This window comes from Micropterus dolomieu, linkage group LG22, assembly GCF_021292245.1.
Source record: "Micropterus dolomieu isolate WLL.071019.BEF.003 ecotype Adirondacks linkage group LG22, ASM2129224v1, whole genome shotgun sequence".
Classification (NCBI taxonomy): Eukaryota; Metazoa; Chordata; class Actinopteri; order Centrarchiformes; family Centrarchidae; genus Micropterus; species Micropterus dolomieu.
The window spans coordinates 21,824,309-21,842,504 of NC_060171.1; the positions used below are offsets into that span (position 1 = coordinate 21,824,309).

The window sequence follows — 18,196 nt, forward strand, 5'->3', positions numbered from 1 at the left end:
TTTCTTTAAAAGTGGGTTCACGCAAGCCGTTTTAAAATAATCAGGGACACAACCAGTAGATAGGGAGCTGTTGAAAACAGAGATCAAATGGGGCCCAACAGAATCTATTACTTTCAGTAAAAACTTTGTAGGTATTACATCAACTGGGCTTGAGGACACTCTCATTTATGATATTGTTTTTAAAAGCTCAGACAAGTCGATGGGAGAAAACTGGTTAAAACTCTTGTTGCTGGTGAGGAACCTCTGAGTAAGAGGCCGCGGGGGTAATAGAGGCTCTGATTGACACCACCTTATTGGTAAAATAAGATAAAAACAATCAGTCATCATTACTTCCAGCTGAGGCACAAGGAGGGGTTGGGTTTACCAGCTGATCCACAGATCCCACAGAAACCTGGGATTGTGTTTATGTGTAGTAATGAGTTCAGAAAAAGTGTGTTCTCGCATCCTTAACCAAGTTATTGTATTTAATTAATAAATTCTTCAGACTGAGGTAATGGACTTGGAGACTGGATTTTTTCCATCTGCGCTCTGCTTTCCTGCATTCCCTTTGCAGGCTGCGAATGCTGTCATTTATCCAGGGTTGCTTACTAGCTTTAGACATAGGCCTAACCTTTAGAGGAGCAGTAATATTTAGTGACGACAAGCAGATATGATTGAAGTGATCGACCAGATTGTTGGTGTTGGAATCAGACAGGTGTTGGCTTTGGCTCTGAAAGAATGCGCAAAACTTTGAAACACTTTGTTCATTAAAGATGTGAGAACACACGGAGCTTGGTGAGGCGGCATGAGTAACAGGCGAATCGCAGCTAAAAACAATACATCTGTGGTCAGCTTTGTAAGGTCTGCAAATTGGAAATGGCTTTTCACAACAGAACAACTGCTGTGCACAAACACATGAAACAAAATCACCCATAGCGCTTTGTCAGGACAGCACTGCAAATCCTGTTAGTCACTTAAAATTTATTTTCTAAATGTTTTTTCAACATGTTAAAAGTAATTTCTGCACCACTGCTGTTATGGTAATGTTCGGCCGTTTTGTATTTTCTGTATACTTTAACGGCTTAATCTATTGGTACAGTCTGTATATCGAAAAAGAATGGTTAGGTGCACTCCTAAATATTTAAACTCTGAAAATAAACTGCCTACACAGTCCTCAGATTAAGTTAATCATTTGCAAAATGCTTTACTGTGCTGACCTTAGGTGTTGGATGGATTGAGTGGACTGCAATTCAATTTTGCACTTTGCATTATAATCTGCACTTTTCTGAACATGTTTCTATATTTTGAAGCGATGCATCCCCTGTGTGGTAGCTCTAATATTGGTGTAATGCTGGCCAAAAGAGGTTGATTTTTAATATATTATTATAAAATGACTCCTGAATTTGTAGGTCTAATGGGGTGGAAATTGTTTTATAATGCCTGCCTAAGCAACATTAATTCATACAGTTAACTGACAAGTGGAAAGCCAAGTGGCTATGACAGCATTTGGCAGGCCATATTTATCTCCGCTGCTGTCAATTTTGTCAACCCATCAATAATGGTCCATTCATCACTATGCATTTGAATGTCTTCAAGGTGATCTTTTACAGTTCACTTCACCAATATGAAAAGGTTGTGGGTTCTGCTTATATGGTGAAAAGATCATACATTTTTCTGTTTTGCTGATTGAATGCAGTAACATTTATTTTTTCTTACCATACAAAAGCCAATTACCATTAAGGATGTGCACACTTAGGAGTATGTCAAAGCTCAGATAGCAGTTTGGACACTCATTGCCCTAACCAGGAGCATAGGAGCAACTTTGAACCTGGGGGGGATGCTGAAATGCTAGAGGTGTTGGGGGGTATGCTCCCCTGAATTTCTTTTTTCAAATAAAGTACTTAAATGCTCATTTCTAATGACATTTGAAAACAGAATGTACTTATTAGTGTTGGTGAAAGTGGGTATTTGCAGTGACTTGGTGCACAGTCAGAGAGACAGAGTATATTATAACTACAACAAAACTGACTACATACCATAAAAACATGGAACAGCTGCTAGTTAATGTAGCTAGCCACAGCACAAATGTATTCAGTAACATTACACTTATGAGCTGTCTGATATTTCCATTATACAATGAAGATCGTCTGGTACCACATAGAAAGTATTAGATCTTTGAGTTCAGCTCATGATGAATGGGCGCAAAAAAAAAAAAGTGTTGCGTTTATAATTTTGTTCAGTGTATGTGTCCCACTTGGCCCTGACTCTCCCTGTTCTGTGGTCACTTCATCTCGCATCTAGGAAAGCAACAAGTGTTTGCAAACACAGAACTGTCTTTAATGCAAACTCTGATGACATGCCATTGGCCTAACAAAGTAATTTTACTACGCGAATTTTAGAAGATATTATACAGGATGTCCATACAACTTTATATTATATATATTGTAGCATACCTACTTTTATAATACAAATCATGACTTAATATTCAGAGAATATTAATTCATAAACCTCAAAGGACACCACCGGAGATTCAGTTCACTCAGGGTCTCCAGACCCCTGAGTAATGTTTAATAATTACACAATTATTCACTAGTGATCAGTTAGTTAATAATCGCTCAATTATCTTAAATCAATCAGTCAATCTCAAATCAAAAGGGCATAAATCCTTCGCGACAGTGACTTGGAGTTAAACAATACACACACAAAGTTCCCGTAATATTGTAGGTGAAATTTATTAACTAACTAAAGGTGGATATAAATGCGATTAAATATTCATCAAAGGAATAAACAATGGCTAAACATGGGCAAACAATGAGTGTAATGAGTTCAATATAAATTGGGTTCTCTTGTGGGGAGAATTTGATTCATAAGGGCAAGCTATGATAATAACTCAGTTAAATTTGGCTATGAGTTTTAAGGATTAAAGATAATGGATTAACAGACTATTGGACATCATTGATCACAGAATGCCTTGGTTCTGCCTTACTGGGTGTCGTTGGCCTGCCTTAGGCCGTTTGCACGGGTCCCCACGCTAGCTGCCCGATTCCTGGCTTTCTGCTAGGGAATTTTCCGGGGGTTCTCGTGGCTGAATGAAGAAAAACACTCCAGTGGCGACCGTCCTCGGCCTGGCAGTTAGGCTCTGTTCTGGTTTGGATGTCTTTTGGGTTACTGCTGGCAAGACGGGCCCACGTGGCTGGGTCCGTACTACGGCATTTCAGAACGATGGCATGTAATACTTATTTTGTCCTCTTGGGGGAACTCTGGTTCCATGAGTAGACTGAAGATAGCAAATGATTATTTCTTTAAACAATCATTTACTCAGGAGCTGGGGAAATTAATTATTTAACACAGGATAACATTTCGGTTATATATAATTTCTAAGTATAAGAAGTCAGAAGGAGCTGGAAATAAAGCATTAGTTAAAAGCATCACTCAAACGAATGTCAGGAATCATTGCTGACACTGCGAAATTAACTTATATGGATTCTTCTTTTCAATAGCAACAACACAGTAATATAACTACTCTAATGGAGTGGGGAGACCTGTTTAGTAACTTAACAAAAATAATTTAAGGTAAAACAAGGTAATGTTTTGAGGAGACAGTATTCCTTTGTCCACACAAAGGAATGTGGACAGGTTCTCACCAGTTCACATTTGGGTAAGAGGAGAAGAAGAGGAGAATATCCTTTGATGTGAGGTAATTAAATAAAGAGGAAGGTAAGTTGCCATGGTTACGTGTGTGGAGGCATGGCTTAGGGATTCCTGCCCTCCCTCCTAAAAGAGTTCTGATAGGCTGTTCAGGAGACAGTTATTTCCTGGTTAGCCACCGAGTCTTATCTCGGCTGCATCAAAGGTGGCAAGTTTTACGATTGAACTGCCCAAAACAGCACTTAGTGAAAGCAAACCTGTCGCTTCAGCTGTTGGTTGAGGGTTGATATCTCAACCCCCCTCCTTTTCTTTCTCTCAGGGAGAGAGAAAGAATTTGGGATCTCCAAATTTATTTGATATAAAATGAACAAATCCACACTGGCTGACCCACTACAATATTAATATATTTCATCTGCTGTGCATCAGGGTAGAAACAGCCACTGTCCAACATTGTTATTTCTAGGGAATGCAATTAGCTTTGCTTGTTGATTATCTGCAATTTAGCTATTTTTGTTTAATACAATTATTTTCCTTTTTTTTTCTCCATGAGCTTATTGATGAACATAAAATATCACGCTTGCTAACCAGCCTACGTTTGTTGCCTGTATCTTTTATTATGGACCTGTAGCCAAACAAACCACTTGCTTTGCATTAGCACAGGCAGCCAAAACAATCTGATTATTCCTAAAGCATCTATGAAAATAATCTTTACAACTCAAATAATTATTGTGGCAGTAACACGGGAGCAGCTCATTGTTGAAACAGGGTAAACCTACATACAAAGGAAGCTGTGCGTCATGCCTAAAGCCCAACAGGACTGTTTTGTCCACACCTCTCTCTCTCTCTCTCTCATCTCAGAAATTATTGTTGGCTGAATGTTAGTTTCACTTGCGACATTCTATTTGATGGACTCACCGTCGGACATCGCTACATAACAAATAGTAGCCTAACCATTGTGCATTAGAAAAAAGAAACTAATGTCCATCAAAAGAAAGCGATGACCTGCTCAACAAAAGGATAGCCTACTGTTAATATATCTGAATCAATCCGCAGATCATTTGACTTAGATGTTAACAGTGTGTAGTCTACATTTGCTCTGCAGAGACAACCCTTTTAAAAGGGCTACGCTGTTAATGGAAAGTGAAAGTATATCACTAGCCAGCTTGTGAAAGAGCGACGCAGGCTGCTTTCCAACACGGCCACCAGTGCCATGGTGTGTGCACTGGATTTTAGTTGTATTAGTAGAACAATAAAGCCTTAAACCGAAAAAGACATTTGCCTGATTTTCTAGATGTTTGCATCCGTCCAGCTCATCAATATCTGTGACAAGCACCCAAGACACGGGCTCTACTGCGTAACAGAGCGCACACAGCCTGGATGACAGCTAATTTCGGTTAATGAAGTAAAATGCAGATTACAGACTAGTTAAGTAAAGAAGGTATAAATGGAATGAATTTAAAAGTAGATTAGGCCTACTGTTACTAAGTCTGTAATATTGAGGCACTTTGCTGCAGCTGTCTTGGTCGAGCTCTTTTTTTTCTCCCTCAACTTAATAATAATAATAATACATTTGTGGGTGCCTTTCATAGCACTCAAGGACACCTTACAGATTAAAACAGTTAGAATACATTTCAAGGAGGCAATACAAAAAATCAAAACAAGACACAATGTAAAGATTAAGAAGAAAAAAAAATTGAATAGAGAATTTTTTAAAAAAGAAATAAAAGAAAGCAGTTCATCATGAAGCCGGTGGAAGGTGGAGTTATGTAGGGTAAGCCTTTCGAAATAAGTGGGTTTTCAGCAAAGTTTTAAAGGAGGATAGGGACTCAGTTGTACGGATGGATAGGGGCAGGGAGTTCCAAAGGTGAGGTGCACAATAGCTGAAGCCTCTGAACCCTATAGTGGACATGCAGGCAGAAGGAATGGAAAGTAGTGAGGAAGAAGAGGATCGGAGAGTTCGGGATGGGGTGTAGGGCTGAAGGAGTTCAGAGAGATAAAGAGGAGCAAGATTATGGAGAGCTTTGAAGGTGAGGAGTAGAATTTTGAAATCAATACGGTATTTGACAGGAGCCAGTGCAGTTGTTTTAGAACTGGAGTAATGTGTTCAGAGACTGGGGTTCTGGTAATAATACAGGCAGCAGAGTTTTGGACCAGTTGGAGTTTATGGATGGACTTGTGCGATAGACCAGCGAGAAGGGAGTTACAGTAATCAATACGGGAAGTGACAAGAGCGTGGATGAGAGTAGCTGTGTTATGGTGAGTAAGTGAAGGACGAAGGCGGTTGATGGTGCGTAAGTGGAAATATGGAGACCGGGTAAGATTATTAATGTGTTTTTCAAAAGAAAGTGTGCCGTCGAGGATGACACCAAGACTCTTGACATGGGGGGAGGAGGGGACAGTGGAATTGTCAATGAGTAGAGCAAAATTTGGACATTTTGCTAGGGTGGATTTGGAGCCAACAAGGAGAATTTCAGTTTTATCACTGTTTAGCTTGAGGAAGTTTTGTGTGAACCAGGTTTTAACTTCATCTAAGCAGTCAGTTAGTGAAGATGGAGGGAGCAGAGACGTAGGTTTGGTGGACAAGTAGAGCTGGGTGTCATGGGTGTAGCAGTGAAATTGGATATTATATTTCCTGAGAATAGAACCAATGGGAAGTAGATCAATTATAAAGAGGAGGGGACCCAGGACTGATCCCTGGGGAACACCACTGGTGACTGTGGAGGGTTGTGATCAAACATTTTTAAGTTGTACAAACTGAGTACGGCCAGACAGGTATGATGTGAACCAGTTCAGTGATGTGTTGATGATACCAATGGAGGCTAGACGGTCCAGGAGGATATTGTGAGAGATTGTATCAAAGGCAGCAGTTAAATCGAGAAGGATCAGTATGGTAAGAAAATGGCAGGTTGGAGATTGGTCTGAAATTATTTAGGTCATTGGGATTTGCACCAGTTTTCTTCAGGGGGTAATAGCAGCAGTTTTGAGAGAGGAGGGGACATGAGCAGAAATAAGAGAGGAGTAGATGATGTTAGTTATAAGAGAGGAGAGGGAGGGTAGGCAGATTTTAGAGCTTTGTAGAGGAGCATGTGGTTGTCATAAATGTCCTTGTGTATAACTAATTTGCTTTTTTTGTATAGATGTTCCAGGCGTCATCCTTTTGCTTTTAGCTGATGTAGAGCAGATGTGTACCATGGGGCAGAATAAGTAAAAGATACTGTCCGGGTTTTCAGAGGAGCATGAATGTTGAGGAGTTTGTATAGTCCATCATTATACTGTGAAACCAGATCATCGGTGTTGGCTGATTTATCTAAAGTGAGATTTTTAATTCCAGTAGAGAGGGCAGTTACATCAATGTTCCTGATGTTTCAAAATGAGATGGAGTGGAGTGGATTCGTTTTGGGTAGTGGTAAGTTGACATTAAAAGAAATTAACTTATGGTCAGAGATGGGCAAGTCAGATGCAGTGCAATTAAAAGGGGTTAGACCAGAGAAACAGATTAGGTCTAAAATGTGTCCTTTGTTATGAGTGGGAAAATCAACATACTGTTGTAGTCCAAAGCTTTCCAGTGCTGAGGAGAAATCCTTTGTGAGAGTGTTGCTACTATTGTCCATATGAATATTAAAATCACCCAGAATAATGACATTGGGGGCCATGGGGCAAATGGATGTTAAAAAGGAATTAAAATCAGTTAAAAAAGTATTGTAAGACTTGGGTGGGCGATAGATAGTGGCTAATATGGTAGGGACTGGCCCGTTGATTTGCAGGACTATGGATTCAAATGAATTGGAGGCAGGGATGCTGACAGGTGACACTTTCCATTTGTCATTGTAAAGCATTGCAACCCCGCCTCGTCGACCTGACATGCCTGATTGACAGGTGTAAACAAACCAGGGTGGTACAGTCTCGTTGAGTTGTGTACAATCGTTCTGCCGTTGCCAAGTTTCAGTAAGGCATAAGAAGTCAAATTTGTTTTCCTGCAAAAGATCGTAGATCAGGAGACCCTTGTTCGTTAGCGAGCGGATGTTGAACAGCCAAACAGAGACGGGGCTGTAGCCAGGATTAGCCCTAGCTGACCTGGCTAAGCCAGCTAGCACACCACGATCAACAGCACGGTGGTGTTTTCTTGGTGGACGAGGTGATGATGATCAGAAAGATTTTATTGGTTTTGAGTCATCGATGTTGAATCTCCGTCAAGATCCAGGGTGGACATATTTATGCCGTTGATGACGAACCAGATCCGGATGCAGTTGTAAGACCAAGGATGGGTCGGATGTGTGGAGTCGTAGCTGGAGAAGTTCATCCACTGAGTAACGGAGAATTGATGAAACAGGATCAAGTAAAAATGAGAGAATGATCCATATAAAGACAGTCCATAGGAACGATCTGTTGATCACCATTGTGGATTTTCAAACGGAAGCAGCCAGGAACATCAGCAGGTAGGTTAATGACCGGCGAGGCCCCAAACCACAGCAGCCAAGAAAGTAGACTTTAACGAATCAACAGGCAGGTTAATCCTTCAAAGTTAGTTGTCGAGTTGCTGAGTACGTTACCATATGTATCTCCCTGCTGAGATTATGAATGTAAGCAGCAGGGGTGGCAGAAAGAAAGAGAAAAACACAAATTGTACGGAGAAAGCAGTGGCAACCAGATGTGCCAGTGTTCACTTCCTCCTTCACATCCTAACTCTGTCTCTAAACTTTTCAGCACCACCTTTGTGTTGTGTCGCACGTTTTCTATCCATGATTTTTGTCTCTATTATAACAGCTTAATTATGTCTGATGTGGAGTGTGTGATAGATTGACTTATCACTCGTAGTAAACCACATCGGCTATGCACCAACTCCAAAATTGTCAGAGACAGGCAGGCAATGCGAAATAAATGTTTACACTACGAAATTGTGGGGAGACATGTATAATGGCTCCTACGCGTATGGCCCTAACATGGTCGACAGACTCACTCCCTAGAAGGTGAGAGAATGCTTAGCATCTCAATGAGGCTATAGTTCTGTCACAGGTCAACACAATGCTGCTGTGTTCATAATGAAGAGGCAAGGTGCATCCCTTATTTGGGGATTTTGGTTTGTGCTGTCGGCACCTATGCACATTGCCCTTGAAAGAGACATTCTCATTATGGATAGTCAGGATGCTGCAGAATCGCATTGAAAATTAAATATGCTTGTTAAAGGTGACAGATAAATGGATTATGTTTTAATTGGTCTGTTATTATGAGTGGTTGATTGGATTGTCCTTCGCAGGCTATTGATCTTGGGGCTGAGGTTGATTTAGAGGTGGACTGAGGAGAGGATGAGTGAGTTCAGTGAGGATAGATAGATAGATGTGACCAGGTGAGTAGTTTCAAATACGACATCGTTAGAGCTTTTTGTATATTTTGAATCTGAAACACAATCTCTGTTTTATATTCTACTAAAAACAGCAGTCACATAAATGTAGTAAATAAATAACATATTTCTATCCAAAATGTAGTAAGTGTAAATTGTAATTCTTGCAAAATGAAAAATCCACTTGCATACAGTATAATACATTAACTTTGTCAGTTTCCATCTCAGCCTTTTTAGTATTTTAGTTCATAACTGTGTTCATCTCTCTAGTAAATGGAGAATAAACAGCATGTCACATTGTACAAGACTTAGTCCATGTGGCTCTGAAGGCAAAGGTGACATCTCACTATGACTTGGGGGTAAAGGTGTTTATATACACACTGCCAGCATGACTCACATTTCCTGCTTCCCTGAGCACAGTCTGTTGAGGTCACACACCCGGAGCAAACCCCTCATTGAAGCAACAATGACCTGTGTTGCTAAAACCCACTCAAATAACTGCAACAGAGGGCTTTCTGCTGTTTTTTGTTCTGTGCATATTTGTATATTTCCCAACAAAACAGAAGTTTTCCTTGTTGTGTAAGGGTGTTCTGGCCTCTACAGTGTACCGAAACACAGATTTTGGTCTGTAAAACATTTTTTTATTACACTTTCACATTAAAAGCTTAGTAAATGCACAATTAAACAAAAAAATCCCCCCAAATCATCACCCTTATAGGAATATATAGGTTAGAGTACTATATAATAACAATAGCCTATAAACTGGTTAATTAAATGGTGTATTGGGCATTTAAACTGTTGCTCCAATGTAGTAGTTTAATTCCAACAATTTTACAAAGCAAAAAAAACAAAACACTGCATGCAGACTCTATGCACTGTGCCGAACAATGCCTTTTAGCTATTCTCAAATCACCCTCAAACAGACACGACCACTGTGTTGCAGCCAAAAGGCAGGCTGCAGGATACATGTAGCTTATCCTAAAAACAGAAATATCCATTTTAAATTCCCAACTGCTAGTCACTTTAACAGTCCTGAGCTTCAGTACAGCTTTTGCCATGCTAAATGGCATTTTACACTGTCTCAGCTGGGAAGAGGACACTGAGTCAGTTTTATTCAATGAAGCCGTGGGTTATTAGACAAAACTAGGTTTTAAGTAGAGATGTCCGCGTCTATCCTGAGGACTGGTATTGGGGTTGGTACAGGTATATTTTAATGAATCAGTATAGGTCCAAATAAATCTATATTCTGATCAAAATTGAATCCTTCTTTTAATGACCTTCATTGTGTTTTGTCCACCTCAACTTGCTAGTCTTGTAGTACTGGTCTTCTTTACCAAAGCCATGTTAAAGTGCAAAATCTTCAGTAAAAATTAGCTTGTGTGAAGTAAAAAATGTTCTGACACTAAGGTTTACAAAGTACACCGAGGGGTGAATTCACAAAAGGATTGCGTGGCTTTTGTGGCTGCTAAAGGCAAAAAGAAATCATGTAATTCTCAAAGCGCTGGCAAAGGGTGAAATGCACCCCTTACTGCGCTGCCAAGCAAATAGCTTCTCGGTGCTTAAATTTGGTAATAATCATACATTTGGCGCAAGATTGGCCCCTTTTCATCTTTAGAGAGTTGGTGGTAACTGAAGTGCATCTATAAGGGGTGTCATACAAACACTTTCCAGTGATCACGGTGATTGTAGCCAGGCAAAGCAATAGCTCATCACAGCACATCATATGCACAAAGATGGCACAGACAGCACAATACTTGATATTCACCAAGATGGAATGAATAAAAATAGCTGAAAAAGTGTTTTTTTTCCCTACTGCCTAAACTCCTACTACACATGAGCAATAGTAGTAACACATGTGTAGTAGACGCTTACATCAATGGAACCACACGACTGGCTGAAATACGTTTCCTGCCTCGCTGTTAAAAGCAGACGATTGGCTTTCTAGCAGGAGGGGCGGGATTGTAGGTACCCAATCCATACTCCCTGCTGGATCCCTATCTGCACATGTGCAAAAGTTGTCCTGTCAGTCAAGTTATGTGGAGTTATGTATCTGTTCTCATCTCAGGGCATCAAATACAGACGCTTTTAGAAAGGCTGACAAAGCATTATTTGATGCAAAAGGTACCCTTCAGCATCCGTATGAGATGCCCCCAGGTATGTCTGTATGAGACGCCCTGATTAGACCGGAAGCGCCCTAACCTCACAACCCTAGCTAGGTAGCTAGCTACCTTAGTATAAAAGGCGTTGACAGCTCCCAAAAGCCCCTTACCCTATCCATGACAGTGGTGTGTGCCTAAACCTAAGTCAGGAATTGTATGCATGCCGCCCGGCTAACCCTACAGCCTGACGGCCGATTTGCTGGCAACACATCCTTTGTGTTGCTACATTGGTGTCAATGTTAGAAATTAAAAATGTACTGTTGAATATAGTTCTTCATATCTGAAGGATATTCCTATTACATCATAGTGAACAGTTTCATCTCCAGTGATTAAAAAACATTTTGTTGTCTTCATTTGAAATATTCAGTTGGATCATTTTGAATAGGCAGATTTGCGGTAACCTTCTTTGTCTGACATAACCACTTTTGCACATGTGCAGAAGGGATCTGGCAGGCAGTACGGATTGAGAACTTACAGGGATACAGGCTTTCCCTATAGAGTTGCATTGAGGAGTCTTAAAGTGGCGTGTCTCTATAAAACATCTATGGGTTTACACACACACCCCTGCAAAGGTTAGTGTAAGGGTAAGGGGCTACGGGGGGGCTGTCAACGCCATTAAGACTGACATAGTTTGCTAGCTAGCTAATGCTATGAAACCAATGTAGCTAATGCTACTTTATTAAAAAAAAAAAAAAATCTTTTTTCACACGGGAACCGAACGCCAGGCTCCTGGGTAGGACCGATGGACAACTTTATGGCTATTTATAATACGTGGCCATCTTTGTCATGTGTTTGCATTGTACAGCCACTAGAGGTCACTGCCACAATAAACGTAAACATAAGACGTAATTTTGTGTGGCTGAAGCGATCCAATATGATTGTTTTTCTGTTGAGGACAGGTCATAAGTAAATTTAAGTATAAGATAGAATGTATATCAGCAGATAAACATTGGACTCAGATCGAGATTTGGACCAAGTTCGTTAATATTACTTGATATTACAAACAGAAAAAATAAAGATATACTTCATTAAAATTAAATAATACTACAGCTTTATACCTGTATAATATATCTCTAGTATATTGATACAAAAGAGGTTAATAAATACAGTGTCATCCACATGATTAGAATGTTGTTTCTTGTATATCAATTATAATCATATTAGTGTATATATACAAATAATAATAATACATAGTGAAAGCAAGTAAAGATTCAATAACACAGGACCAATAATTGAACCCTGTGGAATTCTATATAAAGACTTTAATATGTTGACATTAGGTCCCCAAAAGAGACACAAAGTCATTGTCCTGTAATTTAACCAGTTTGACATTGGTCATTGTAGTCCAGCTCACTTTTCCAGTTGATCTAACGGTATTTTTTGACCCACTCTTTAAATGCAGCACACAGGTAAGGAAGAATAGGAATTGTCAATCTGCATGTTTGCTAATGCAAAGGTCATGTAAACTTTGATAATTGTTGATGGAATCGAGATTGAAGGTGTCATAGGGAGATCAGTCTGTTGATGCCATAGGTATCTGGGTAAGTAATTTTTAAGCCTGTGTATCTTTAAGATTATTTTACAGACAATTAATAGTTGTTTCACAGTCTTTGTCAGAAAAGAAAAAGAAAATAAGCAAAAGATGAGGGACTAAGGTCTTTGACTTCCACTTTGTGCGTAACTCCATATCCAATTCCCTGAGTGACTTTCATCGTTCTAGGCTGTCTCTTCAATTGGTCAAGCAAAAAATATTAATGGGAGTGAACTGCCAAATCTCCTTTTTAAAAAACCCACAAATTACAAAGTAAGCTGTAGCCAGCAAACATGGCACAGCAGTTCCTGGAATTGTTTGCTCTGTACAAAATTTGAAATTTTATTTTTTCAAGGAAACAGGTTTACAGCAATGTTCCTGCCAAGGTGAAGGACATGAAAAAACTTGAGCACAGTGAGATGAAAGAATAGTGAGGATCGAGAGCATGAAGGAAGCAATAAAACAAATCTCGCTCATTACATTGTTGCTCCCTCTTACTATAAACACAGGATCGCCATTGGGGGAACTGTTTTATTTTGTTTTATTAGAAGAAGAAGAGCAATGGATGAGGGAAAATGGCAGCAGAAATAGGTAAAAGTGTCCTTATCATCCCTGTTTTCTCCAAGCCACATGTGAAAGGCAGCATTAAATGTCACTGCAGAGAAGTTAACTTTGAATTGTATGAATCAGTCTGGTTATGAATCAGTTTATTGGTCTACATCTCACATCAATTTGCAAGCTAACTTTTGTAACTCCCAGACTCTGTCTTTTCCCCTTTTCTCCATGTAGTTAGAGTGACATTAAAGTACAAACCGAAATGACGTGATTGTGGGATCTTCAAATTTCTCTTTTTGAAAAAGGTTAGACTTAACTGGTTGTAAATCCGCAGTTGGGGAGCTTGTTACACCATTGCGGAGCCAGGACGGTATGGAAAAGTATGGAATTTGATTTAGTAATTTCCAGGTCTGGATAAATATGGAAAAAAGAAAAGATTATGGACATTTTTTTTCCAGACTAAAACATAATTTTTTTCCCATGGCATATGTAGCAGGCAGACAACGCAGCCAAAGTGTTTATCACTATATGAAAGAGCCCAGGCCAGATCGACCTTGATGTTGTTGAAAGCATGTTGTCGAGGTATGGTGTGTGACTGACCGCACACTCCTACGCAGGGGTGCCTTTACGCCTGCACGCCACAGCCCAACAGCTCTGCCCTAAAGACCTATCTACCAAATTCAGACAATCACAAAAGGAAATGTGGCAATATCTTTTTTACATAGCATCTCAAATAACCAAATATTAAGCTTGTCTGAACATTGAGTTATGCAGTGATGTAGTCATTAGAAAAGTAAACAGATTATCTTTTCTGTGTAAGGAAATACAATTTGTGTCCTGAATACCCAATGCAGTTTGAAATGCGTGGTTTGCAAGTTTTACCCAGCACAATCTTGCACTGTCCTTATCACTATATCCAAATTATAGAACATTTGTTATCTACTGTCTGAAAAGGTATAACTACATGTTCAAAAAAACACACAGTAATTCCCAAAAGAGATTGCACTACAATTTTGATCCTGTTCCACTCTTATCTGTCACTCCACTCCACATTCTCAGTCTAACTAATTTGCTCTTCCTTTGTCTATTTGGAATAGTGCATGGTGTCACTGTAGTGTTGGGTAAGGCTGTTGTATTCATTAACTGTCTTGCAGCCACTGCATTGCAGAGTTGCAGAAGTGATTGTCATCTGTCACATGAAAACTGTTTTAACCACAGTACATCGACACACACACACACACACACACACACAGTTCAGGAGTAACCAAAAAGTTACAAAACAAATCCACAACTATGTTCATATACAAAACTGAAATACTTGCTAGTATCTTTACTGTTGCCAAGGGGCTACAGTTCCTGACTTGAATTCAGCAATGGTTTCTGAATTAATCATCTGAACGTTGGCACAGATTCACCTTTGATATCCTGAGCTGAGCAGATTTTAGACAATGGGAAATTATAAAGAAAAGAAGCTCTAAAGATACAAGGGTAACTATTAATTGTGGACTGTGAAACCTAACTTGTGTCACTGTAGTTAATTTTCAACTCTGGTCAAACATGACATGCATAACATTAACCAAACAAAATGATGAATGAATTGATAATTTTTCACATGAAATTAAATTTCACATGAAATAAAAATTGTAAAAGCTTGACCAAAACAGCTGGTGGAGGCTGGAAGTAGGAAGAGAAAAGAAAGAGGCTAGAGAGGAAGCTAATTAAAAAGGCTGAGGCCCATTTTACCCAGATGTAGGCAGTTTCCTGATGTCTTTCCCTACTCTGCCCTGGCTCCTGAGCTATGAAGCCAGACCAACCATACGAGAATAGTTGCATGTCATTCATACTGTAGGAGATGAAGTTTGCATTTTACAACATAGAAACATGCTATGAATTATGGGAATTTAATGAAAGCCTTATCTATCTTGCCTTCCCTTGTTCAAGCAGTGCCCTCTTACTAAAAAAGCAAATTTAACAGATACAGTAAGAAATAGTTGAATACTAATGCAGCCACATTTTATGAATGTTGGATAGCCGTCTGAGAATAGCGATTTCAAGGCATTGATAATGATGACTGTTTTTAACTTTAAACTTCTGCCAATAATTCTGTGTAAATCCATATGTGATATAAATGCTGCACTACACTTTATAGGGTGTATGGAAATCAGTGTTACTGGGGGATCCAGGCTGACAAGGTGATGTCACACAACCACTCACCGTTGCTGCTTTCCTCTGCTCACATCTTTCAGTTCCACTGGAGGGAAATAGTGCTGGCTTCACAGCTTGATTGGTCAAGTCCTACATCAGAGACACCAGACAACAGTCAGTCTCTGTGCTCAACGCTGCTGCTCCTTGTTTGCCTTTGTCTGCTCATACGGAATAAAAGACAAAAGATAATGGGTGTTGACATCCTTAGTGGATTGCCTTACAATTTCATTGCCAAGAAAAATAAGAACAAATTGAGCTGGATTCCAGTTAGAGGAGAAAAAAAACAAAGGTTGCAGAGTTCCATTTAGAGATGATGGAGAGGAGAATATCCCTGAATGTTCCCTGCAGAGCAGTGTGCCGAGGCTGTATACCAGAATAACCTCCTGCCCGGTGCTCTGCTGACTATTTCTTTTACAGACAGGAGGTCACAAGGGGGACATAGTTTAGACTCGGCAAGAATTCATTACTCCAACCCCATTACCTTGAATAGGAAATGAAGTCCCCAGAAAAGGTGGAATTAAAAGAGCTGAGGGAAATGTGCTAGCTTCAAAAACATAAATGCATTTGGGCAGCCAAAGGTTAACTCTTAACATTTTCCCAGTGGTGGCTGTAGCGTCAAAGCTTGCACGATGCCAATCTGTGAGGAGACACCATGTGTACCTTATGATGTGAGTGACTAGGGAAATTGGAATCTTTATCACTCTGCCTCTCTGTCTCTGTCTCACTGACTGCCAGGTTCCTGGCATTCCAAACATGTCTGAATTTGTTAATTAGAAACAGTGAAAAGACACACAGAGAGAGAAAGAGAATGTGTTTATCATGGTGAGGATTCCATCGTCGGCAGTCTGGCTAGGAGTTTAAACAGTTATCTGTTTTTAAGAAGTCAGATATAATCAGATAATCATGTTAGGGTTCCAGTGTTGCCAGACTAATATTGTAAGGCTGTAAGACCCCCCTCAATATCAGCCATTTCCAGTATTTCAAAGTCTTTAGTACATGATGATACGTGATGGTAGGCTGATTTGTTAACTTTGGAGAAAGCCAGGCTAGATTTCCTCTGCTCTATGTCATTATAAGCTAAGCTAATTGCCAGCTGTTTTAGAAAATACCATAGCCTTCATAAATACACAACTATACATTTGTGACCCTCTATTTTAAGATGGATCTCTAAAACAGGACTCAATAGGCTTGGCCTAAGTTTCAGCTCAGGACTGGCTTTGGTGTTTTCATGGGATTTGTTGATGTTAAGTAGCTGTATCCTCAAAGGCATTATAGTAGATTGTCATTGTTTTGGAGGCTGTGCAATATGCATAGGCACATACCCTCTCACAAATATATCTGAAATCCTTAACCTGCCTCTAATTCTTGTCATTTTCACATCAAACAGTGCATGCAGAGTGCATCCTTTACATTTAACTTTGCTCTTTTCCTTTTAACTCCACCCCAACTTGTTCTCTCTCCTCCTCTTTCTGTCCCCACCCTACTCTCTGTGCTCTGAGGGTGGGATAGATGGGTGCATTAATAATGCAGTGCTGCCTGGAAACCAAACACGCTGCAGCAGAGTGCTGTGTAGAATTCTAAAGAGGTATTTGTTTGTACGCGGATGCCACCCTCCTTCCCTGCTCCTCTTCGCAGACCTCTCTTCTCATTTCTACAACACCCCACCCGCCTGAGTAACCATCCAGCATCAGTGTACAGATCTGTTTGTCTCCTCTTAAGAGACGTCTAGTGTACGGACTGACAGAGGGCTCAGGAAAAGCCCCTCTCTTGAATTGCTGCTGTAATCAAGACGATGCTTTAAGTGCGACCACTGAATTGGCTTCTTTACTACTCATACTTTTCTTCCGGAGAGAAGCTTTGCAATGCAAGAAGAAAGATGTTGTGGCTCTGAAGCCGAACTACAATCAAAGACTTTTGTTGTGTTTTCTCCATACAGCATTAAAATGGGGACGGCATAAAATGTCTTTATCAGTGAGACGGAGCTCACACAAAACAGACAGAAAAAATGCAGCGCTTAAATTTGAGTCAGGCTGTCAGTTGATTGCGCCCATACTGTACTGCTATTTGTGTGAAGTCACAGGGTAGAAACATGTACAAACACACATAGTTTCTGTGTCTGTTAAATATATATATACATTTTTGCTCTTTTGATTTGGATCTTATACCTTTAGAGATACACTTTTATAAACACAAGGACAAATCCATGCTGTATCATGTGATAAATGTGAGTTGCACAAATGATGATTGTGTGATTAAAAACACTTAAAAACGTTTTAAATGTGGAATTGTCTTAAATTGGTAGAATTCAATTACAACCATTTCGATTATAAAATACATTTTCATGTCCCCTGTTCCCCTCCTCTTTGGCTGCCATGCCTAGCAACATATTAAGAAAATCGTAATTTAGCATTGTCCCTGCGGTAAGCAATGGAACAGTATTATTCCGTGAATGGCAAAAAGGTTAGAGACACTTTTACTGTTTCTGCAACAGTGAACATTCATATTCAATTCATAAAAAATTACATATTTACGTCACCCTCTTTAAAGACTGCTGGCGAATTCAGTCTAAATGCTACATTTGTGAGCTGAACACAGCCTACATTACATATAAAATTTGGAAACCAAGTAAGTGTGACTCTAACTCAACTCTTCTACCTGGCATCACATCTTATATTCATCAGTATATTCAAAAGAAGTACTGTTGCTTTAACTACTCTTGAAACTTATACTTTTGCTTTTACTTCTACGCTTCTCTTTATTGCAGGCTGGAAATACAGCAAT

At 39.7% G+C, this 18,196-nt stretch overlaps 1 protein-coding gene across 1 annotated transcript in view; it reads right to left on the reverse strand.

The window, feature by feature from the left end:
• Positions 1-5,453: 5,453 nt before the first annotated feature.
• Positions 5,454-18,196, reverse strand: part of LOC123961617 (rho guanine nucleotide exchange factor TIAM1-like) — a 48,218-nt gene continuing 35,475 nt past the window's right edge. The window contains exon 15 of the mRNA XM_046037121.1: positions 5,454-5,602. Within this exon, the coding sequence (XP_045893077.1) occupies positions 5,454-5,602 (149 nt within the window). The remainder of the gene's footprint in view (positions 5,603-18,196) is intronic.